This window comes from Papio anubis, chromosome 11, assembly GCF_008728515.1.
Source record: "Papio anubis isolate 15944 chromosome 11, Panubis1.0, whole genome shotgun sequence".
NCBI classification, from domain to species: Eukaryota; Metazoa; Chordata; class Mammalia; order Primates; family Cercopithecidae; genus Papio; species Papio anubis.
Window position 1 is genome coordinate 34,799,955 of NC_044986.1, and position 24,731 is coordinate 34,824,685.

The 24,731-nt window shown below is 36.3% G+C and overlaps 1 protein-coding gene across 1 annotated transcript in view; it reads left to right on the forward strand.

The window, feature by feature from the left end:
- HPSE2 (heparanase 2 (inactive)) overlaps positions 1-24,731 on the forward strand; it is a 777,655-nt gene that overhangs the window by 457,897 nt on the left and 295,027 nt on the right. Inside the window, exon 4 of the mRNA XM_017944184.3 lies at positions 20,223-20,396. Coding sequence (XP_017799673.1) covers positions 20,223-20,396 — 174 coding nt within the window. The remainder of the gene's footprint in view (positions 1-20,222; positions 20,397-24,731) is intronic.

The following is a 24,731-nucleotide window of genomic DNA, read 5'->3' on the forward strand; positions in this document are numbered from 1 at the left end:
TTTTAATTTATTTATTATTCTTATACTTTAAGTTGTAGGGTACATGTGCATAACATGCAGGTTTGTTACATATGTATACTTGTGCCATGTTGGTCTGCTGCACCCATCAACTCGTCATTTACATCAGGTATAACTCCCAATGCAATCCCTCCCCCCTCCCCCCTCCCCATGATAGGCCCCGGTGTGTGATGTTCCCTTCCTGAGTCCAAGTGATCTCATTGTTCAGTTCCCACCTATGAGTGAGAACATGCGGTGTTTGGTTTTCTGTTCTTGTGATAGTTTGCTAAGAATGATGGTTTCCAGCTGCATCCATGTCCCTACAAAGGACGCAAACTCATCCTTTTTTATGGCTGCATAGTATTCCATGGTGTATATGTGCCACATTTTCTTAATCCAATCTGTCACTGATGGACATTTGGGTTGATTCCAAGTCTTTGCTATTGTGAATAGTGCTGCAATAAACATACGTGTGCATGTGTCTTTATAGCAGCCCATCTGATCTTTGACAAACCTGAGAAAAACAAGAAATGGGGAAAGGATTCCCTATTTAATAAATGGTGCTGGGAAAATTGGCTAGCCATAAGTAGAAAGCTGAAACTGGATCCTTTCCTTACTCCTTATACGAAAATTAATTCAAGATGGATTAGAGACTTAAATGTTAGACCTAATACCATAAAAATCCTAGAGGAAAACCTAGGTAGTACCATTCAGGACATAGGCATGGGCAAAGACTTCATGTCTAAAACACCAAAAGCAACGGCAGCAAAAGCTAAAATTGACAAATGGGATCTAATTAAACTAAAGAGCTTCTGCACAGCAAAAGAAACTACCATCAGAGTGAACAGGCAACCTACAGAATGGGAGAAAATTTTTGCAATCTACTCATCTGACAAAGGGCTAATATCCAGAACCTACAAAGAACTCAAACAAATTTACAAGAAAAAAACAAACAACCCCATCAAAAAGTGGGCAAAGGATATGAACAGACATTTCTCAAAAGAAGACATTCATACAGCCAACAGACATATGAAAAAATGCTCATCATCACTGGCCATCAGAGAAATGCAAATCAAAACCACAATGAGATACCATCTCACACCAGTTAGAATGGCGATCATTAAAAAGTCAGGAAACAACAGGTGCTGGAGAGGATGTGGAGAAATAGGAACACTTTTACACTGTTGGTGGGATTGTAAACTAGTTCAACCATTATGGAAAACAGTATGGCAATTCCTCAAGGATCTAGAACTAGATGTATCTTAAACCTTTTGATATTGTCTCACAGTTCACTGAGACTATGTTCATTTAAAAAAAAATCTGTCTTTAAATTGTATATTTCTCCTGTTTTATCTTCAAGTTTATTGACTTTTTTTCTTTTGTCATTTTCGTTCTGGTATTAGGCCCATCAAGTAAAGGTTTTATTTCAAATATTATATATTTCAGCTCTAAAATTTTCATTTGGTTCTATTTTTTGGTTTCTATTTCTTAGACCCAGAATTAGATGAGTTTTATACCCAGAATTAGACGAGTCCCCTTCTCCAGTGTTCTCTTCTTGGAAATCCTCCAACCCCAAACATTTTCTCTGTCTCTCTCTCTCTCAATTTAAGAGACTTTTCCTCACTTCTTTTGCTCCAAATGTATTATCTTTTTTCTCAGGGTTTTAGCACCCCCCTGCCCCCCGCCCACGCCAGGTTTTCAGTTCTGTGAGACTTGGGCTGCTTTAGAGGCAAACTGGTGAGAAAGAGGGATTTTTTAACAAGGAAATTCTTCCACATTATTTGAGCAACAAAGTCCCATTTTTCAATTATTCTGTGCAGAGATAAGTCCTTTCTTAGGATTTTAGGTGCCTCTGTCATCAATGTCATAGCCATAAAACTCTGTAAGTGGCTAGTCCTATGGGCAGGGCTGGGAGAGAAATGAGAAGAAAGGAAAGGGAAGGAAAGGAAAGGAGGGGAGAGGGGGGGGGGGGGGGGGGGGGGGGGGGAAGGGAGGGAAAGGAAGGGGAGGGGAAGGGAAGGTAAATGAGTATTCTCAAACTGTCTGGCATGTTGGGGGGCATCTTTTTCTGATTCTATGGCTATAAATAATGCTTTGTTTTTCAGAATTTCTACTTTTAGCACCTATCACACAGTTCTGCCGCTTGGGCCTTCCCTTAGTCAAAGACCGGAGGTAAAGGAAGAACATAAGACCATGAAACTCACCTTTATTACAGATCATTGTCCAGACTGTGAGTTAAATCCCCAGTCTGCTTGCTACTGTTTACTTTTCAGAATTCTTAGGTAGTTGCCATTTGTATTCTGTCCAGAGATTTTATTGTAGTCAATATGAAATATACAGTGTAGTTGGCTTACTCCACATTGGTTGACAATGGCAGTCACGTCAACTCCCATTATTTGGGAGCTATTTTCTTCTGGGTAAATAATTTATGTTGAAATTTTCACTGTCAGAATTGTAAATGAAAAAGGAAGTTTATAGTAATAACTGCCTACATTAAGAAAAAAGAAAGATCTTAATAAACTTTTTATCTCAAGGAATTAGAAAAAGAAGAAGCAAATGAAACCGAAAGTTAGCAGAAGGAAGGAAATAATAAAGACAAGAACAGAAGTAAATGAAATAGAGATTAAGAAACCAATAGAAAAGATCAAGAAAGCTAGGAGTTGCTTTGTTGATTTTGTTCATCTTTTCAAAAAGCCAACTCTTAGCTTCCTTGATCTTTTCTACTGGTTTTCTAATCTCTATTTCATTTATTTCTGTTCTCATCTTTATTATTCCCATGTTAGACTAAAAAAGAAAAAAGAAAGAGAAGACTTAAAATTATAAATGAAAGAGGGGACGTTACAACTGATACCATAGAAATACAAACGATTGGCCAGGTGTGGTGGCTCACGCCTGTAATCCCAGCACTCTGGGAGGCTGAGGTGGGCGGATCACGAGGTCAGGAGATCGAGACCATCCTGGCTAACATGGTGAAGCCCTGTCTCTACTAAAAATACAAAAAATTAGCCGGGCGTGGTGGTGGGCACCTGTAGTCCCAGCTACTCGGGAGGCTGAGGCAGGAGGATGGCGTGAACCTGGGAGGCAGAGCTTGCAGTGAGCCGAGATCATACCACTGCACTCCAGCCTGGGCAACAGAGCAAGACTCTGTCTCAAAAATAAAAAGAAATATAAAGGATTATAAGAGACTGCTACGAGCAATTGTACACCACAAATTGGATAACCTAGACAAAATGGAGAAATTTCTGGAAGCATACAATCTATGAAGATTCAACCATAAACAAATAGAAAATCTGAACAGACCAATAATAAGTACGATTCTGTCAGTTGTCAAAAACATTCCAACAAAGTAAAGCCCAGGACCAGATGAATTCACAAGGGAACTCTACCAAACATTTAAAGAATGAATACCAAACCTTCTCAAAGTCATCCAAAAAATTGAAGAGAAGGGAACACTTCCAAAGTCATTTTATGAGACCAGCTTTAGTGATACCAAAGCTGATATCAAAGACCTGATACCAAAGCTGGACAAAGTCACCAAAAGAAAAGAAAATTATAGGAAAGTATCGCTGATGAACAAAAATGCAAAAATTCTCAATAATACTAGCAAAGCAAGTTTAACAGCACAATTAGAGATGAATTTATCATGATCAAGTGGGATTTATTCCAAAGATGCAAGTTGTTCGGTATACACAAATCACTAAATGTGATATACCATATTAACAGACTAAAGGTCAAAAACCATGTGATCATCTCAATAGATGCAGAAAAAAATTATTGGATAAAATTCAACATTCTTTATGATAAAACTCTAAATGAATTGATATACAAAGAATGTATCTCAACATGATAAAAGTCATATATGATATACCCACAGCCAAAATCATATTCAACTGTGAAAAGCCAAAAGCTTTTCTTCTCAGATTACAAACAAGACAAGGATGTCCATTGTTACCACTTATATTCAACATAGTACTAGAGGTCCTATCCAGACCAAGTGGACAACAAAAAAGAAATAAAACCTAACAAGACTAAATCATAAACAAATTATTAATAAAAAGGAAAAGGTGAAATTGTCTGTTTACAGATGACATCATTTTATATAGGCAAAACCCTGAAGACTTCACTAAAAAACTGTTAGAACTAATAAATGAATTCAGTACAGATTACAGGATATAAAATCAACATACAATTGTCAGTAATGTTTCTATATATTAACAACAAACTATCTGAAAATGATATTTTTTAAAACCCCATTTGCAATAGCATCAGACCAAAATACTTAAGAATAAAATTAACCAAAAAGGTGAAAGATTTGCATACTAAAAACTATAAAACATTGATGAAAGAAATGAATATGATACAAATAAATGGGAAGATACCCATGTTTATGAATTCAAATAATTAATATTGTTAAAATGTCACTACTACAAAAAGCCATCTACAGATTCAATTCTATTCATATCAAAATTCCAATGGCATTTTTCACAGAAATAGTAAATACTATTCTAAAATTCACATGGAACCACAAAAGACCCCGAATAGTCTAAGCCATCTTGAGCAAGAAGAACAAAGTTGGAGACATCACACTCTCTGATTTCAAAATATTATTACAAAGCTAAACTAATACAAAGAGAATGGTTCTGGCATAAAAATAGACATATAGACCAATGTAACAGAACAGAGAACCCAGCAATAAACCCACACATTTTAGTCAACTGATCTTTAACAAGGGTGCTGAGAACTCACAATGGGGAACAGATAATGTCTTTAATATATGGTGTTGGGATACTGGGTATACACACACTGAAGAATGAAATTGGATCCTTATCTAACACCATATGCAAAATGTAATTCAAAATGGATGAAAAATGAAAACAATAAGACCCAAAACTTGTAAAACTACTAGAAGATATCACAGGGGAAAAGTGTATTGACATTGGTCTGGGCAATTACTTTTTCTTCCAACTTTTATTTTAGGTTCAGAGGATACATGTGCAGGTTTGTTACATGGGTAAATTGTGTGTCATGAGTGTTTGGCATACCAATTAGTTCATCACTCGGGTAATAAGCATAGCACCCAATAGGTAGTTTTTCCATTCTCACCCTCCTCCCACACTCCACCCTCAAGTAGGCCCTGGTGTCTATTTTTCCCTTCTTTGTGTCCATGTATACTACTCACTGCACATGTCAGTGAGAATGTGCAGTGTTTGGTTTTCTGTTCCTGCATTAATTCACTTAGGATAATGGTCTCCACCTCTATCCATGTTGCTGCAAAGGACATGAACTCATTCTTTTTGTGGCTGCATAGTATTTCATGCTGTATATGTACCACACTTTCTTTATCCAGTCCACCATTGATGGGCATTTAGGTTGATTCCAGGTCTTCCCTGTTGTGACTGGCACTGCATTGAACATATGCATGCATGTATCTTTATGGTAGAATAATTTATATTCCTTTGGGTGTACACCCAGTAAAGGTATTACTGTGTCAAATGGTAGTTCTGTTTTAAATTATCTGAGAAATCTCCAAACTGCTTCCCACAATGACTGAACTAATTTGCATTCCTACCAACAGTGTATAAGCATTCATTTTTCTCCACAACCTCACCAGCATCTGTTATTTTTTGACATTTTAATAATAGCCATTCTGACTGGTATGACATGATGTCTCATTGTGGTTTTGATTTGCATTTCTCTAATGATTAGTGATGCGCTGAGCATTTCTTTATATGCTTGTGGGCCATGTGTATGTCTTCTTTTGAGAAGTGTCTGCTCATGCCCTTTGCCCAATTTTTAGTGGGATTGTTTGGTTTTTGCTTGTTAATTTGTTCAAGTTCCTTATATATTCTGGATATTAGACCTTTTTTGGATACATTCATTGCAAATATTCTCTCCCATTCTGTAGGTTATCTGTTTACTTTGCTGATAGTTTTCTTTGGCTGTGCAGAAGCTCTTTAGTTTAATTAGGTCCCATTTGTCAATTTTCTTTTTTTTTTTTTTTTTTTGTAATTGCTTTTGGAGTTTTCATCGTGAAATCTGTGCCAGGGCATATGTCCAGAATGCTATATCCTAGGTCTTTTTCTAGGGTTTTTATAGTTCTACATTTTACATTTACATCTTTAACCCATCTTGAGTTGATTTTTTATATGGTGGAAAGAAGGGCTTCAGTTTCAATTTTCTGCATATGGCTAGACAGTTATCCCAGCACCAGTTATTGAATAGGCAGTCTTTTCTTCATTGCTTGTTTTTGTCACATTTGTTGAAAATTGGATGGTTGTAGATGTGCAGCTTTATTTCTCAGTATTGTAACCATTCCTTTGGCCTATTTGTCAGTTTTTGTACCAGTACTAAGCTGTTTTGGTTTTTGTAGCTTTGTGGTATAATTTGAAGTCAGGTAAGGTGATGCTTCTGGCTTTGTTCTTTTTGTTTAGGATTGCTTTGGCTATTTGGGCTCTTTCTTGTTCCATATGAATTTTAAAATATTATTTTTCTAATTCTATGGAAAATGTCCTTGATAGTTTGATAGGAATAGCATTGGATCTGTAAATTGCTTTGGGCAGTATGGCTATTTTAACAATATTGATTCTTACTATCCATGTGCATGAAATATTTTTCCATTTATTAATATTTGTGTTGTCTCTAATTTCTCTCAGCAGCGTTTTGTAATTCTTGGTGTAGAGATCTTTCATATCCCTGGTTAACGGTCTTCCTAGGCGTTTTATAATTTTTTTGTGGCTATTGTGAATGGGATTGCATTTTTGATTTGGCTCTCAGTTTGGACATTGTTGGTGTATAGAAATCCTACTATTTTTTTATATTGATTTTGTATCCTGAAACTTTACTGAAGTTGTTTATCCATTCTGGGAGCCTTTTGGTGGAGTCCTTAGGGTTTTCTAGGTATAGAATCATATTGTCTGTGAAGAGAGATCATTTGAACTTCCTCTCTTCTCATTTAGATGCATTTTGTTTCTTTCTCTTATCTGATTGCTCTGACTAGGACTTCCAGTACTACGTTGAATAGAGGTGCTAAGAGTGACCATTCTTATCTTGTTCTTGTTCTCAAGGGAAATGCTTCTAGTTTTTGTCTGTTCAATATATTACTGGCCATGGGTTTGTCATAGATGGCTCTCATTATTTTGAGATATATTTCTTGATGCCTACTTTGTTGAGGGTGTTTAACATGAAGGATGTTGAATTTTATGGAAAGCCTTTTCAGTGTCTATTGAGATGATTATGTGGGTTTTGTTTTTTGTTCTATTTATGTGATGAATCACATTTATTAATTTGTGTATGAATATGCAACATTGCATCCCAGAAATAAAGCCTACTTGATTGTGGTGGATTAACTTTTTGATGTGCTGCCAGATTAGTTTGCTAGTATTTTGTTGAGGATTTTTGCATCTATGTTCGTTACAGACATGGGCCTGAAGTTTCCTTTTTTTGTTTTGTCTCTGCCAGGTTTTGGTACCAGAATGATTCTGGCCTCATGAATGAGTCAGAGAAGAAGTTCTTCTCCTGAATGTTTTGGAATAGTTTCAGTATGATTGGTACCTGGTCTTCTTTATATGTTTGGTGGAATTTGGCTGTAAATCCTTCTGGTCCAGGGCCTTTTTTTTTTTTTTTTGTTTTTTTGTTGTTGTTGTTGTTGTTGATAGGCTTGTAACTACTGATTCAATTTTAGAACTTGTTATTGATCTGTTCAGGGTTTCAATTTATTCCTTATTCAATCATGAGAGGTTGTATGTTTCCAGGAATTTATCCAGTTCTTCTAGATTTTCTAGTTTGTGTGCATAGAGGTGTTCATAATAGTCTCTGAGGGTTTTTTAAATTATTATTTCTGTGGGTTCAGTGGTAATGTCCCCTTTGTCATTTCTGATCGTGTCTATTTGAATCTTCTTTCTTTCATTTTTTTTATTAGTCTAGCTAGTGGTCTATCAATATTATTCTTTCAAAAAACAAACTTTTAGTTTTATTGATATTTTGTATGGTTTTTCACATCTCAATTTCATTCAGTTCAGCTCTGATTTTGGTTATTTATTTTCTTCTGCTAGCTTTGGCATTGGTTTACTCTCGTTTACCTTATTCCTCTAGGTGTGATGTTAGGTTGTTAATTTGAGACATTTCTACCTTTTTCATGTGGGTGTTTAGTGCTATAAACTTTCTTCTTAACACTGCTTTAGCTGTGTCCCAGAGATTCTGGTATGTTGTATTTTTGTTTTTATTAGTTTTAAAGAATTTCTTGATTTCTGCCTTAATTTCATTGCTTACCTAAAAGTCATTCAGGAGCAGGTTGTTTAATTTCCATGTAATTATATGGTTTTGAGAGATCTTTTTTTGTTTTGTTTTTTATTTTGTTTTATATTTATGTTTGTTTGTTTTGTTTTTTATTTTTTGAGACAGAGTCTCGCTCGGTTGCCATACTGGAGTGCAGTGGCACCATCTTGGCTCACTGCAACCTCCAGCTCCCTGGTTCAAGCAATTCTCCTACCTCAGCCTCCTGAGTAACTGAGATTACAGGCATGCGCCACTATGCCCAGCTAATTTTTGTATTTTTCGTAGAGATGGGGTTTCACCATGTTAGCCAGGATGGTCTCGATCTCTTGACATCGTGATCCGCCCTCTTCAGATTCCCAAAGTGCTGGGATTACAGGCATGAGCCACCACACCCGGCCAAGAGATCTTTTTAGTATTCATTGCTATTTATATTGCACTGTGGTCTGAGAGGGTGGGTGATATGATTTTTTTTTAATTTTTTGAAAATTGTTTTATGACAGAGCATGTGGTCTATTATAGAATATGTGCCATGTGCAAATGAGAAGAATGTATATTCTGTTGTTGTTGGGTGGAGTGTTCTGTAGATATCTGTTAGGTACATTTGGTCAAGGGCTGAGCTTTAGTTCTCAAATATCTTTGGAGTTTTCTGCCTTGATGATCTAATACTGTCAGTGGGGTGTTGAAGTTCCCCATTATTATTGTGTGGGTATCTAAATCTCCTCATAGTTCTCTAAGAACTTGTTTTATGAATCTGGGTGCTCCAGTGTTGAGTGCATGTATGTTTAGGATATTTAAGTCTTCTTGTTGAATGACCCTTTTTTCATTTTGTAATGCCTTTCTTTGTCTTTTCTGATCATTGTTGGTTTAAAGTCCATTTTGTCTTGAATTGGAATAGCAACCCTTACTCTTTTTTGTTTTCTCTTTGCTTGGTAGATTTTTCCCCATCTCTTTACTTTAAGCCTATGAGTCATTGCATGTGAGATGGGTCTCTTGAATACAGCATACAGTTGGGTCTTGCTTCTTTATCCTACTTGCCACTTTGTGCCTTTTTTGTGGGGCATTTAGCTGATTTACATTCATGGTTACCATTGACATGTATAGATTTGATCCTGTCACCTTGTTATTAGCTGATGTTTATGCAGACTTGATTGGGTAGTTGCTTTATAGTGTCAATCAAATGTTTTTGTAATGACCAGTAAAACAGTCTTTTATTTTCATGTTTGGTACTCCCTTAAGAACCTCTTTTAAGGAAGGTCAGGTGGTAACAAATTCCCTTACCTTTTACTTGTCTGAAAAGGATTTTATTTCTCTTTTGCTTATGAATCTTAGTTTGGCTGGATTGGGCACCTGTAGTCAGCATTCTTAAAGAAAAGAAATTTAGGGTTAGAATTTTTTTTTTTCTTTAAGAATGCTGACTACAGGTGCCCAATCTCTTCTGGCTCATAGAGTTTCTGCTGAAAGGTCTGCTGTTTGCCTGATAAAGTTCCCTCTGTAGGTGACCCACCCTTTCTCTGTAGCTGCTTTTAATATATATTTTTTTCACATTGACCTTGAAGAATCTGATGACTGTGTGCCTTGGAGATGGTCTTCTTGGATAGTATCTTACAGGGGTTCTCTGAATTTCCTAAATTTAAATGTCAACCTCTATAGCGAGGTTGGGGAAGTTTTCATGGGGAAAATCCTCAAATATGTTTTTCAAGTTGCTTGCTCTCTCTCTCTCTCTCCTTCTTTCAGGAATGCCAGTGAGTCATAGATTTGGTCTTTTTCATAATCTCATATTTCTCAGAGGTTTTGTTCATTACTTTGTATTCTTTTTTCCCTATGTTTGTCTGATTGACTTGATTCAAAGAACTAGCGTTCAAGCTCTGAGATTCTCTCCTCAGCTTGATCTATTCTGCTGTTAATACTTCCAGATTGTATCATGAAATTCTTGTAGTGAGTTTTTCAACTCTATCAGATCAGTTTGGTTCTTTCTTAAAATGACTATTTCATCTTTCAGCTCTTGTATCATTTTATTGGATTCTTTAGATTTCTTGGATTAGGTTTCGACTTTCTCCTGAATCTCAATGATCTCCGTTGCAATCCAGATTCTGAATTCTATATCTCACTTCAGCCATTTCAGCCTGGTTAAGAACCATTGCTGGGAAGCTAGTGTGGTCATTTGGAGGTAAGAAGACACTCTGGCTTTTTGAGTTGCCAGAGTTCCTATACTGGTTCTTTTTCATCTGTGGGTGCTGATGTTCCTTTAATTTTGAAGTCACTGTCATTTGGATAGGGTTTTTTTGCTTTTATATTCTTTGATGCCCTTGAAGGTTTGACTGTGGTATAAGCTGGATTCAGCTGACTGGTTTCCTTTCTGGATTTCAGGGGCTAAGGCTCAGCTAAGCATTTCTGGGCTGCATGCTCTAACTCTGGGGGCTGGTACCAGGCCCAAGGCTTTGTCCTCTGGCCCCTGAGGTTAAGCACTTGCTGTTCTGGAGGGGCCAATATGTTTCCAGTCTGCTGGCCACAATACTCTGATGGAAGGTGCCAGCAAAAGTGCTTCATTCCTTTTTATGGGTGAATAATATTCCAATGTATTGATATACCACATTTTGTTTATATATTTATTAGTAATGGACACTTGACTTTTTCCATCTTTTTGACTATTGTGAATAATGCTGCTATTAACATTGAAGTACAAGTATCCTTTTGAGTCCCCACTGTCAGTTCTTTTGGATATATACCTAGGAGTGAAATTGTTGAATCATATGGTAATTTTAGATTTAGCTTTTTGAGAAACCACCCCCGTTTTCCACAAAGGCTGCAGCATTTTACATTCCCACCAGCAATGCAAAGGGTTCCAATTTCTCTTACCCACACCAGCACTTGTCATTACCTGACTTTTTTTCTCACATAGTTATCATTTTTGTAGTGAGAATACATAACATCTGTTCTCTTTACGTTTTTACAGAATACAATGTATTAACTATAGTTGCCTTGCTCTACAATAGATCTCTTGGAAATTATTCCTCCTATGTAACTGTAATTATGTATCCTTTAATCAACACCTCCTCATCCCCACCTCCCAACTAAAGTCCTCAGCATATGGTATCCACCATTCTACTCTCTGCTTCTTTGAGATCAACTTATTTTAGATTCCACATATGAGTAAAATCATGCAGTATTTGTCTTTCTGTGCCTGGCTTATTTCACTTCACGTACTGTCCTCCATGTTCATCCATGTTGTCACAAATGGCAGGATTTTTTTCTTTTTATGGCTGAGTATTATTCCATTGTGTATGTATGCTACGTATTCTTTATCCATTCATCTGTTGATGGACACTTAGGCTGATTCCATGTCATGGCTACTGTAAATAGTGCTGTGATAAACATGGGAGTGCAGATATCTTTTTGGTCTTTTGACAGTATTTCTTGATGCTTTTACAGCTCTGTAAGATGAGAATATTAATACTGATGCCCTTTTATCTATTTCCCCTACCCCCTTTCAAGATTCTTGCAATTTTCAGTAACACATTTATTTTTACTTTATCATTGGTGTTATTACATTTTGTTCTGTAATCCCAGTTAAATTATTTATACTTTTCTGCAGAAAGTAGCTACATATCAAAAAGCAATAAAAATTATTTATATAATTATGACAATATAAATGTCATTTACTGTTGGGACAAGATCTGTGTTAGGTTAACATTTTCCGCTGTATATCTAATATTAAAACCCATAGACTACTCAAAGAATCTTCCTATCCTCAAGGCCAAATTATCTCTTTACTTTGTACTCTTTTGACTGCTTAAGACTGTATCACATTTTAGTTTATTTCATATTGGACTTGACTTTCTTATGCAGCTCTTTTGTTTCCAAGTTTTTATGACTTTTTTCCTTACAGAATGTGTCTTTGTCACAGTCACATATTTTTCTATCCTTTTCATAATAGTGTTTATTTTTCAGAGCCTGAAAATTCCTTTCATGAACCTAGATAAGAAGAATTCAAATGTTCTTTGTCTCACTACAACCAAATGCAAGGTTGTATTAAGAGCAGTGAGAAGGGAGCCTGTTCCCTCCAAAAGATACATAGAATAGACTCATAGAAAGATTGAGAATTGTGTTTAAAAAAGAACAGAGTTTATGTAGAAGAGTTAAGCAATAGCATTAAAGTCTTATTTTTAAAAAAATCTTTCCACAGAAGTAAACCCTTAAATTTTAACTTCTCAGTAGTTTTGGCTTCTGATTTTGCTTCTTGAGTTCTATCACAACACATTAAAGCTTCTTAATAACTCAATACTTAAGATGTCATCCCTAGTATTAGTCCAACTCCAAATAGGCCCCTTTCCATTGCATGTTTTTTCCTCTTGGGGAATTATGGGGAAGCTGTCCTCAGAGGCCTAACATCAAAGTATCGTATTCTGTTCAAGTATGTCCAGTCTCTACATTTTGTTGATCATGTGACTTGATAATCTGTACATATTCTCACATGCTCACAATTAGAATAAGTTGACACTGTTCTATAGGCACCCATTTTTCCTTCTGGAGTCAACAGCACTGTCTTCCAAGAGCTAAGGGTCTGGATCATGTGCCCAAGTTCTTAACCACACAGAAAAAACACTCTTTCTTCATGTGAAGGTTGCAAAAGAATAAAATAGTCACAAAGGGGTATTAGAGTTATTTTTGCCAATTAAGAAAAAAACAGTATTGAACTGAGTCCTTAAAACAAATTAACTATGTTTTCAGTGTGATACTTGCATATACTTGGTCTCAAACACTAGTCTGGTAAAAATTTGTGCCAATTTAATTCCCAGGTAACAGCTGTGGCTCCATCATTTCTATGGAAGAGGAGCTTAGAGGGGGCCATCAATTTGGAAAGTGAGGGCTGGGGCCATGTCTATAAGCTTTGTTTGCATAGTAGCTTATAAAACATGAAGAAAATGTTTATAGTCTCTGTCAAATAATGGAGGGAAAAGTAGGATAGCTGTGACTTTGAGGGAAATACGTAACAAAAGTAGGATAAAAAGGTGGGAAGTCAATCCTGTATAGGGAATCAAGGAAGGTGAGACTCAAGTAGATGCTCAGCATTAAAGGGAAGAAGGGGAAGAGCTGGGAGGGAAACTAAGCCACGTTGATGACATTGGCATCTGTAAACTGGAAGATCCCTGTGACAGCTCCTGTCTCTCTTCTTTCCAGTGAAAGGTTCTCTACCTCTCCCAACCTTTGAAAATGTGTTGCTTGGTCAGCTTTATACTTTCCATCCACATCTCACCGCTTAACTCCGGATTTGCATATTCTGCCCACTCAAATTCTTTACCTATACATCTAAAGACATTACAAACTCAACATGCCCCAAACCCAAATTCTCATCTTGGCCTTCTCCTTCTCTCTTCTCCCAATCTTTCACACTTCCTTCATAAATAGCAAGTTTATCTTTCTGTTGCTTAAGCCAAAAACTTCAGAGTTTCTTGACTCTTTTTTTCTCACGCACCATATTCCAATCATTCAGCAGATCTTACTGGCTCAACCTTTAAAACATCCCGAGAAACCAACCACTTCTACCACTCTGCTGCTACCACCCTGGTCCAAGCCACAATGATCCCTTGCTTCAATTATTGCTATAGATTCCTAATTTCCTTGCTTTCACCCTTACTCTTCCCACCTCCTTCAGTCTCTTCAGCTCAGTAGCCAGAGTGATGATTTTAAAATGTGAGTTGGGTCATATTCAAAACCATCTAATGGCTTCTATGTCAATGAGGGCAAAAGCCAAAGTTCTTATAATGACCAATAAGGCCCTACACGACATAGCCCTGCTACCACTGTGATCTCATCTCCTACTGCTCTCCCTCTCATTCATTCTGGGGCAGCAACACCGGCCTCTCAGTGTTCTTCACATTCATCGGTCTCACACCTGTCTTGGACCTTTTTGCCCTTACTCTGGGACCCTCTGCCTGGACTTCTTTCCATAGTTATCTACTTGACTTGCTCCCTTCCTTCCACTGGGCCTCTGATCAAATGACACCTTAATTGTGATGCTTATCTAAAATAGCATACTAGCTACTATTGGTTCTATACTATCTCCTACCCTGCTTTACTTCCCCCGCTGGCCACATTAAATGTTACCTCCATGAGGGTAGGGCCTGTTTTCTGTTTTGCTCATTGCAATATAAATGTGTGTATAAGTGTGTGTGTGTGTATATGTATATAATACACATGTACGTGTGTGTGTATATATATACATGTATGTGTGTATATATATATACACACACATATATACATGTATGTGTATATATATATACACATGTATATATACATGTATGTGTATATATACCACATGCAGATGCTCCTCAACTTATGATGGGGTTATGTCTCAATAAACTCATCATAAGTTGAAACTATCGTAAGTCAAAAATGCATTTAATACACCTTAACCTACTTAGCATCATAGCTTAGCCTGGCTTACCTTAAATGCGCTCAGAACACTTACATCAGCCTACTGTTGGGCGAAATCATCTAACTGAAAGCCTATCTTACAATAAAGTATAAAATATCTCAAGTAATTTATTGAATACTATACTGAAAGTGAAAAACAAAATGGTTGTATGAGTACTTGAAGTACGATTTCTGCTGAACGTGCATTGGTTTTGCACCATCATAAAGCTGGCACTATTATATACTATATGATCTTCTTGTATATATGTATATATACAGATATATATATGCATGTATATATGTATATATGCAGATATATATGGTGTATAATAGTTCCTGTCACATAGTAAGTGCTTAATAAATATCTGTTGAATAAATTAATAAGTTAATGAATGTCCAATTTTTTGTTTGTTGGATTGCTTGTCTGTTTGGTTTTTAAAGTGTCAAGTCCTAGGGAAACTAAGAGAAATAATCTGTCATTCATATCTTAGTGTGAATTCATTGACCCTTATCTACATTTTCCTAATAGAAAACTGAGATTAGCTTTATTAAAGAGGTGGCTTTTCTTGGATCTTGAATTTTTTTAAAAAAAATCTGGTATTTCTCTCATTACTATTTTGTTTCTTTTCTTCCTTTTATCACCACAGAACTTCAATAAGTAAGTTGAATGTATCAGAATCTATTCCTTGTTCATCTACTCATTCTTTAAGTTCTCATCACACCCTAAATCTAATTTCTTTTTTTTTCTCAGTCCTTTTGCTCCTCAGTTTGTCATGAACACCTACGATTATGAAACAGCACCTCCTTCAACTCTCTTCTTTTGGGTTCCTTAAGATGGCATATCTGGGTTCTTCTTCTTCTCTGTTTGTTGTTGTTATTGTTGTTCTCCATGACCCTTATATGTGGACATTTCTTAAGGTTTTCTCTTCAGCCACCTTGCCCTTCAGAAATCTCAAGAACTTTCACAGCATCAACTGTCAGCACTGAATGACACCCAAGCCTATATACTTTTACATCTTTCTCAAGTCCCAGGTCCTCATCTTCAACTGCCTACTACCCAATGCTTCGTAGAATTATATGCTGGTGAAATGTTAATGCAGCCTGACTAGAAAACATAGAGGCATTGGCCCCCTCTGGTAGAGGGAGTAGAAAGTCATCTTTGGGTATCTACTTGCTTTGATGGAACCTGAGCAAATGTTCGAAGGGAGATTACATGTGTTGAGTATCTACTAAAATCTCTATATTCAAATATAAGTACTTTTCTAATAAACTGTATAACATGTTTCATAGATTAGCAATAATTATTCTTTTTGAGACTTATTTTCATTCTTGTTACCCAGGCTGGAGTGCAATGACGTGATCTTGGCTCACTGCAATCTCCACCTCCCACATTCAAGCGATTCTCCTGCCTCAGCCTCCTGAGTAGAGTAGCTGGGATTACAGGCATGTGCCACCACGCCCAATTAATTTTTTTGTATCATTAGTAGAGACAGGTTTCACCATATTGGTCAGGCTGCTCTCGAATTCCTGACCTCAGGTGATTCACCCACCTCAGCCTCCCAAAGTGCTGGGATTACAGGCGTGAGCCACTGCGACAAGCCTAGCAATAATTATTTTAGACAAATGTCTCTTTTGTCCCTTTCTACTTCTTATAGACCACTTTTATGCAACAAAAAGGATTTGGGCCTTGAGAACTCTTTGGCATAATATTAAGGCAGAAAATTGCTGTGTGGTAGATGCTATGAAGGATATAAGATACGGTACCAGACTTAAGAAATGTCACAGTTTAACTGGGAAAACAAGTCATTCACTCTGGAGAAGTGAATAAATCGAGAAGCAAATCCCAAGATAATACCATGTTACAGAGGAGTGAGATGCCAAAAAATGGTATAGCTCTGGAGTTTAGAGAAAGTTGAAATCACTTTCAGGAGGTTGGTGTGTTCAGGAATGGCGTCATGGAAGAGGCAGGACTTAAACTTATTCTTAAAGAAGTATTTCCCAAACTTTTAGCATTCTAGTTCCCAATTTTTGCTATGTGAACAAACTATCCATACTGTTTCTCCCATACTGCTCTTCATGTTGACACATTTTTTTCGTAAATACATTTTTCCTTGCCTTAAACCATCAAATCCATGAAATCACAGGTTTGATATGCTTTTGTGTTTGATGTGTGTTTGTGTTTCTAATACATATGAAACATATACAGTAAATACTCATTATATGGAAATAGTTTTAGAAAAAGACCACTTAAATGGGATCAATCTATCCAAAAGGAATATCAGTCATTCATATTACATTTTGATGCAAACATTTGATTTGGATTTTAATATATAAATGAAACCAAAAATTATGAAAATAAGTAATTTTATTGCATGCTTAATAGATTATAAGATGTTGTTGCAACTATGGATGAACAAAATGTTATTTAATTGAATATTGAGTTTTTTTCTGATAAAATAATATAACTTTCATGACATGAATATTAGAGGACTTAAAAATGGACCTCTGTTGATCTTATAATACTCAAATTATTTTTTTAGTAATCTATAATATAATTCTCAAAAATCAGGGAAACCTCTGGATAAAAGTTATTATATCTAAAGCTCATAGTATATTAGAGTGACTATTTAGTTGTAAATATATAATTATCCAATATTGCAAATGCTCTGTTAAACAGAGAGTTATATTTTCTTTAAAAGCTGTTTAGTTTGGCCAGTTTCTTAACCTATTTTTTGCATAGTTTCCCTCTCTCCACAAAGGATACCAATTCTAATGGTATAGATAAAAGAAACTTCAGTTTTTCTTTTTCAAAAAAATGCTACTGGTTTTTATTGTATCTTATACAAGTGGGCCTCAAAGTCTTAAAACAGATTTCTGTTGTATCAATACTACTGAGGTATGGTAAATGCAAGTCCTATTTAAAACTAAAAATGACTTTTTAGACAACTGTTATTGAAAATAAAAAAAGAGTAGTTAACTGTCTTTCTTGAAATTAATTTCATTATTTCCTTTTCATAAATTTGAAAATCTTATAAGGTAAACATAATTCGTTTTTGTTAAGTAACTAGTTTAAGCCACAATGGGATCAAATTTTTCTAAAGGTGGGTTTATTAGGTTTAATTTAAATAAAGGTTATGAATTCACTTTAATATTATTTTGAATATAAAAATGTATTAATGAGGTTGAATAGTAAAGCAAGTAAAACTATATATCAAAGCAATATGAATAAAATTATGGCCTGTGATACAATTTTATATGAGACTTTGAAAAAAATTATTTTTTTACCTAATAGCATATAGATAATTATAAAATTATAATATACTGGTTTCATGATCACTTTACTAAGCTATAAATGCATTGCAATTTTAATTGTTATTTTGGAACTAAAAATAATAATTAAATATATTTCCTGAATGTGAAATTTATTCCTTTTGTTGTTGTTGTTGCCCAGTTACTCAATTCTGGGTAGAGTATGATATAGGTTTACATCCATTTTATTTCCAACTGAAATGAGACAATTTCTGTCCTTGTTCTTGGTGCTTCTTAAGAAATACTTTCTTGTATACATAAGAAGATGAACATGGCAGTCCTCCCATATCCTGCTTCAAAAACTGATAAAATACTCAACCCAATGATAATGATTCCTTTTTAAAGGACTAAAAGATCTATAAAAAAAATTGCTAATCGGGCAACTTGGACACTCTGCATCATCTCTTGCAGAACCTCTGGTGACCTCTTGTGGAACCCTAGTGTTTCACAGAACCCTATTTGAGAAACTCTGCTTTACGTTTAATGAATACAGGTTAATGTAAACTCTTCTATGTAATTATTAATCTAAGAAGCTTTTTAAAACTGTTTACTACCTGAAGTCATGTTATCCATACCTTGGGATACACTGTGTAAAAGGACAAGTAAAATATGGATATGTTTTAAAAAGGAATAAGAGCATGACAAATAAGGAGAATATTAGAACAAAGGTCAATGGGGCAAGGAGTTCCCTAACAAATAAACTGGCTGACATCAACAAAGAATTCATTAAGAGAAATAGGGAGGCCTAAAGTTGAGGGGGAAATTATGGGTGAGTTGTAGAAGCCTTGAATTAAGGAAGGAAATGGTCTTGAAAATCCACTAGGGTTTTGAGGATTGAGTAAAACTGGCTGAGAGTTACTAGGGGAAGATGAATTGGCTGAATGGGAAGAATCTGGAAGTAGACAGGCAAGTACAGAAATTGTAGTAAGTTATCCAAGTGTAAATGACAGCCAGAAAAAGAATGGTGGCAATTGAAATGAAGGAATGGGATAAATAAGAGACACATGGTGATAGAGTTGATGGTATCTGGGATCAACCTGATAATGAACATATTTCTTTTTTTAAAATTTATTTTATTTATTTATTTATTTTGAGATGGAGTCTCGTTCTGTTGCCCAGGCTGGAGTGCAGCGGCATGATCTCGGCTCACTGCAAGCTCTGCCTCCCGGGTTCACACCATTCTCCTGCCTCAGCCTCCCGAGTAGCTGGGACTGCAGGCGCCCGCCACCATGCCCAGCTAATTTTTGGTAGAGACGGGGTTGCACTATGTTAGCCAGGATGGTCTCGATCTCCTGACCTCGTGATCCCCCGATCTCGGCCTCCCAAAGTGTTGGGATTACAGGCGTGAGCCACCGCGCCTGGCAATGAACATATTTCTAATAGTGGTCATAGTATTTCCATTGTCAGAAGTATTAGAAATCTGGACTTGAGTGAAAAGTTTTGGAAATCATACTAGGCTGAGCTGTTTTCCAAGACTCACCAGCCAGTCATCCTTCCTGGCCTTGTACCCTGACTATTATTCCTACTATGTCCTGTAGGAATATGGACCTAGCAGTGCCATATTGTCTGACTTTTCTAGAAAAATTAAGAAATTCAGCTACTTTGTGAAATCTTCCCATTTTTAAACATCAACAATTCAACTTTTTGTTAAATAAAATATATGACAGACTACATCTGGTTGCCAATTTGCAACCTCTGGAAATCTGTCTGCTGCTGCTTTTTTTTTTTTCTTTTGTGTGTGTGTGTGTGTGTGTGTGAGACGGAGTTTCGCTCTTGTTGCCCAGGCTGGAGTGCAATTGTGCAATCTCTGCTCACCGCAACCTTCGCCTCCCAGGTTCAAGCAATTCTCCTGCCTCAGCCTTCTGAATAGCTGGGATTACAGGCGTGCACCACCACGCCCGGCTAATTTTGTATTTTTAGTAGAGACGGGGTTTCTCCAGGTTGGTCAGGCTGGTCTTGAACTCCCGACCTTAGGTGATTCACCCACCTTGGCCTCCCAAAGTGCTGGGATTACAGGTGTGAACCACCGCGCCCAGCCCTGTCTGCTGCTTTCTAAACGTCACCTTGAAATGTACTCAGACCAAGAGGTAATAGTCCCTTTTAGAAGCCTGTCTGTGTTATTCCTTATTAGTGGGAAGCTCATAGAAAGGCTTTTTATATTAGCTACTATTTTCCTTTTGTTGGAATGTTGATTTGAAAGTTACAAGCCTTTCTCTGCTTCTTCCCAGCCAGGTCTCTAGACAAACTTTATAACTTTGCTGATTGCTCTGGACTCCACCTGATATTTGCTCTAAATGCACTGCGTCGTAATCCCAATAACTCCTGGAACAGTTCTAGTGCCCTGAGTCTGTTGAAGTACAGCGCCAGCAAAAAGTACAACATTTCTTGGGAACTGGGTAATGGTAAGTAAGGATGTTACTTCCTCTGAATTGACAAAATAAAGGGGAAAAATAAGTTGGCTTGTGATACAGTCTCAATCAGACCATCTCTAGTGCCCTGGCCCAGAAAACATTTGTGATGTTTGGCCACTGAGTTGACTCTCCAAATGGTAAAAGACCAAATAGTGAAGGACAGTAGATTTAGTGAATACACACCATTTGCATCTATAATTATCTCTAGTTACCTCATTCCAAATATGGGGAAAATGCCACAAAATGGGAAATATACAGTGATTTATGACTAACAAATTGATTTTATAACCTGTTTGCACAGCCTGAGCTACCTTTTACAATGTGTGTTCTGTGGAACATTGGTCCTACAAGATGATCCTGCTAAAATAATAATTCAAAAGAGCTTTGGTCAAATATATTTGAGGACCTTTATACAGTATGTGAACCTCCTGAAGGATCACAGTACACATTAGTATATAAAAAGCTATAAGAAGTCTTGTTGCAAAGAAATCTGTTTGACATTTTTTAACCCAGCATTTCTTAAACAATTTCACCAAGGCTAGTTTCAAGGGTGTGCAGCCTGTGCTGTCACATAGGGCCCATGCTTAGAAAAGACCCATTTTTGGCTGGGCGTGGTGGCTCAGGCCTGTAATGCCAGCACTTTGGGAGGCCTAGGTAGGTGGATCACGAGGTCAAGAGTTTGAGACCAGCCTGGCCAACATGGTGAAACCCCGTCTCTATTAAAAATACAAAAATTAGCTGGTCATGGTGGCAGCCCCCTATAATCCCAGCTCCTTGGGAGGCTGAGGCAGGAGAATCGCTTGAACCCGAGAGGCGAAGGTTGCAGTGAGCTGAGATCATGCCACTGTACTCCAGCCCAGGAAACAGCAAGACTCCATCTCAAAAGAAAAAAAAAAAGAAAAAAAGAGAAGAGACCCATTATTGCTTTCATTCTCTGCAGTCACCATCTTGAAATTCTTAATGCTTTTTTAACAAAGGGACTCATACTTTCATTTTTCACGGGGCCCTACAAATTATGTAGCCAGTCCTATTTAATCATTAAAGTGTGTGTGTGTGTGTGTGTGTGTGTGTGTAGCATAAGTTATCATTCATTCCATGGAACAATATTCCATGGAGCACAATTTGGAGAAATATTTCCTAAATCATGCTATATTCCCAATGATATATATTTATTTGTGACATATATGTTATTCTGTAGATTTCATGACTGTAATATTGAGTCAATATGGATTATAGTTAAAATTATTGATAGTATAGATATGAAAATGTGTGATTCTCAGATTAAAATACCTTTTGGTATACTTTAGAACAAAACAAACCAAGAATTCTCTTAAAATTACTGATGCAAATTCATTCCAGCATTTTCATTAACAGTCTTATATGTCTTTAGCTAACCCATATTTGTTTGGAGCACTATATGTGTGAGTGTGTGTGTGCCCATGTGTATTTATTGCATCCTGGAATTTGGATTTCTCAAAATAAGATGGCAAGGGAAGAAAAGAATAAATGTCCAACTTTCCTACCCGTAGCCACTAACTGGAATGTAGCTCTCCGTTTCTTTCCTCTTTCTCTGCTTTTCTCTCTTCTTTACCTGTGGAAATTAGTGGATAGTTAGTGACCAAATGGAGACCTGTTGAGTTGACCTGAGGATACCATGACTGTAGGAGGCTCAGCTAGGATAGCCTGAGGGTTTTCATATTCCAGACTTGCCTGAGTATCATACATTTGACAACAAAGCAGGAATGATATGATCAGCTTTGGAGTAGGCCAAAGTATTACATTGTCAGTAAAGTCTTTCACTGATCCCTTTCCATACCATTTTCTATTTATATTTTTTTGACATTTTTTGGTATTTTATGTTTCTACTCATGACCACCCACCTAACCTTACCCTCCTCAAATATCAGGCTCTGCCCAACTTAGCTTTATTCTCCAAACAGAGCAAAATATTCTTCAAACAGGGCATGACACCTGCCGTGAGAGACCAATTGGGCATAATGGTTAAAAGAGATAAGTATCAGACACTAAAGAATGGTAGGTCTTTTGTTGAACTGGAGAATACATGCCCAAAGGCTTTGTTTGGTTTTCTTGTAAAACTATTGTGCTGCCTACATAAAACTGGTTTGTAAAAAATCTCAACTAATAATAGATACACCCAGATTAAATAAAACTTACCTACCCATGATTGATGGGAATAATTATTCTAGGGTTTTTGGCATCTCTGAGTGTAGGAGCTTGTTAAACTAAATAAATTTACAATTGGCATAATTGGAGTGATTTTGTGGAGGGGGTGGGTTGGAGGAGAGAATATATACATCTTTCCATATACATCTATTCCAGACAAGTAAGAACTTGCCCCTCCCCATCAACCTCCTTCCTTCAGACAATGCTACATAGTTCAGAAAGGGAGCTAATTACACTTTAAAAAATGTTATTTAGACACTTTAGCCACACATCATTTGGTTCCCATCATCATCTTTTAAAGCGCCTCCTCAGGGCTTAACAACAACAAATAATTGTTTATAAGGAGAAGAAAAGGCACTGACATTGATAAAAAATAGGAATATAGATAGGAAAAGAACAAAATAATTCAATAAAGTGAAAAATATCCAATAATGTGTGTTTCTATAGGTCATTTTGAATCTCTAGTCAGAAAGTCTAAAGTTAGTGTTTTCCCGTTAAAGTGCATTTCTATTTTTTATGTAACCATATACATGATTAATAGATAATGCATGATTATTAATGATAAATAATAAATAATCATTTATTAAGGCTACATTTTAGAGTTTAAAGAATACATTTTAGAGTTTGAAGATTTATTTTGCTGTTTCTTTAATTCATTTTACAACTACTGATAGTTCTTCTTTACTAAAATCATCTCTCTTAAGATATCCAATGTACAGTATTCTGCTCAAAACTATTCTGTGTTCTATATTCAGCCTCTTCCCCCTCAAAATATCTTCATGGACATGTTTCTCTAATCTTCTAGCCATTTTCTGCTTTGTAACCTTATCTTTTTGGACAGAGGTAATCATTTAATCATTATATTCACATTCAGGAAGGGACAATAGAACAGGTCAGTCTTCTTATCACTCATCTTTCCATATACCTACACCATGTTAACAAGTATTTTATCTCTAGAGCAAATCTAGCATTGGAAAAAAACAAAGTATAAGTTTCTTTGATTGTTTTTTCTAGAGTGGCTAAACTTTAAGTGACTAACCTACTTCTTTTCCTCTTCTTTGAAAGCAGTGAATAGTGTGGGCTACAGACCACAAAAGCAAGATATACCCAATATCAAGAGGCAAAGATGAGAAAGTTTAGGATGTTAAAGTATATGAAAGAATGACTTTCTTCGGCCAGGCATGGTTGCTCACATCTGTAATCCCAGCACTTTGGGAGGCCAAGATGGGAGGATTGCTTGAGGTCGGGAGTTTGACACCAGTCACAACATAGCAAGACTCCATCTCTACAAAAAACTAGAAAGTTAGCTGGGCATGGTAGCATGCACCTGTGATCCTGGCTACTTGGGAGACAGGGTCACTTGAGCCTGGGAGGTCAAGGCCGCAGTGAGCCATGATCATGCCACTGCACTCGAGCCTGAGTGACATGGTGAGACCCTGTCTCAAAAAAAAAGAGAAAAGAAAAGAAAATCAAAAGCAAAACAAAAAAAAAAATGACTTTCTTGACACCATACTTTTTTACAATTACTTTCTTTGGATATAAAATATTTCCCGAAATGTCCATAAATTGTAAACTCTGTAACTGATTGACATAATGTTACAGAGTTTTACATTTATTTTAACCATTGGTGAATTTAAAGTAAGAAAGAACTGGAGAAATTTTGAAGCTGGGACTCAAACTCTGGAAGTGTATATAAATTCTAGTCCAACTCCATTTCAGGGAAATGGTGTTTGTTCTTTAGAGGGCTATACTTAATCACAAAAATTACCTTAAGATAATGCAATACCTCTAATTGAATGAACACTGAACTACATTATGAACTATAAACATGCTTCCCAAATACATCTGCCCATTTCTATAAGCAAGTAAAAGCTACTATAATTAATTACTGAATCAATCTTATATACTCATACCCATAACCTGACCTATATACATTCGTGCATTATTCTCTTATAATACTTAGTTATATGACTCAGTTCTCTGGAGCCTGTCTACTAAGTAATTTTGTAAAATCAAGTTTCTGACCTTAGAAAGTTGGAGATAATGATTCTTATGATTCTGGAAGAGCAGCTTGATTCATACATTACCTCAATATTTATTAAGCTTTTAGTCTGTGTTTAGGTGGATAAATGTATGATGTATT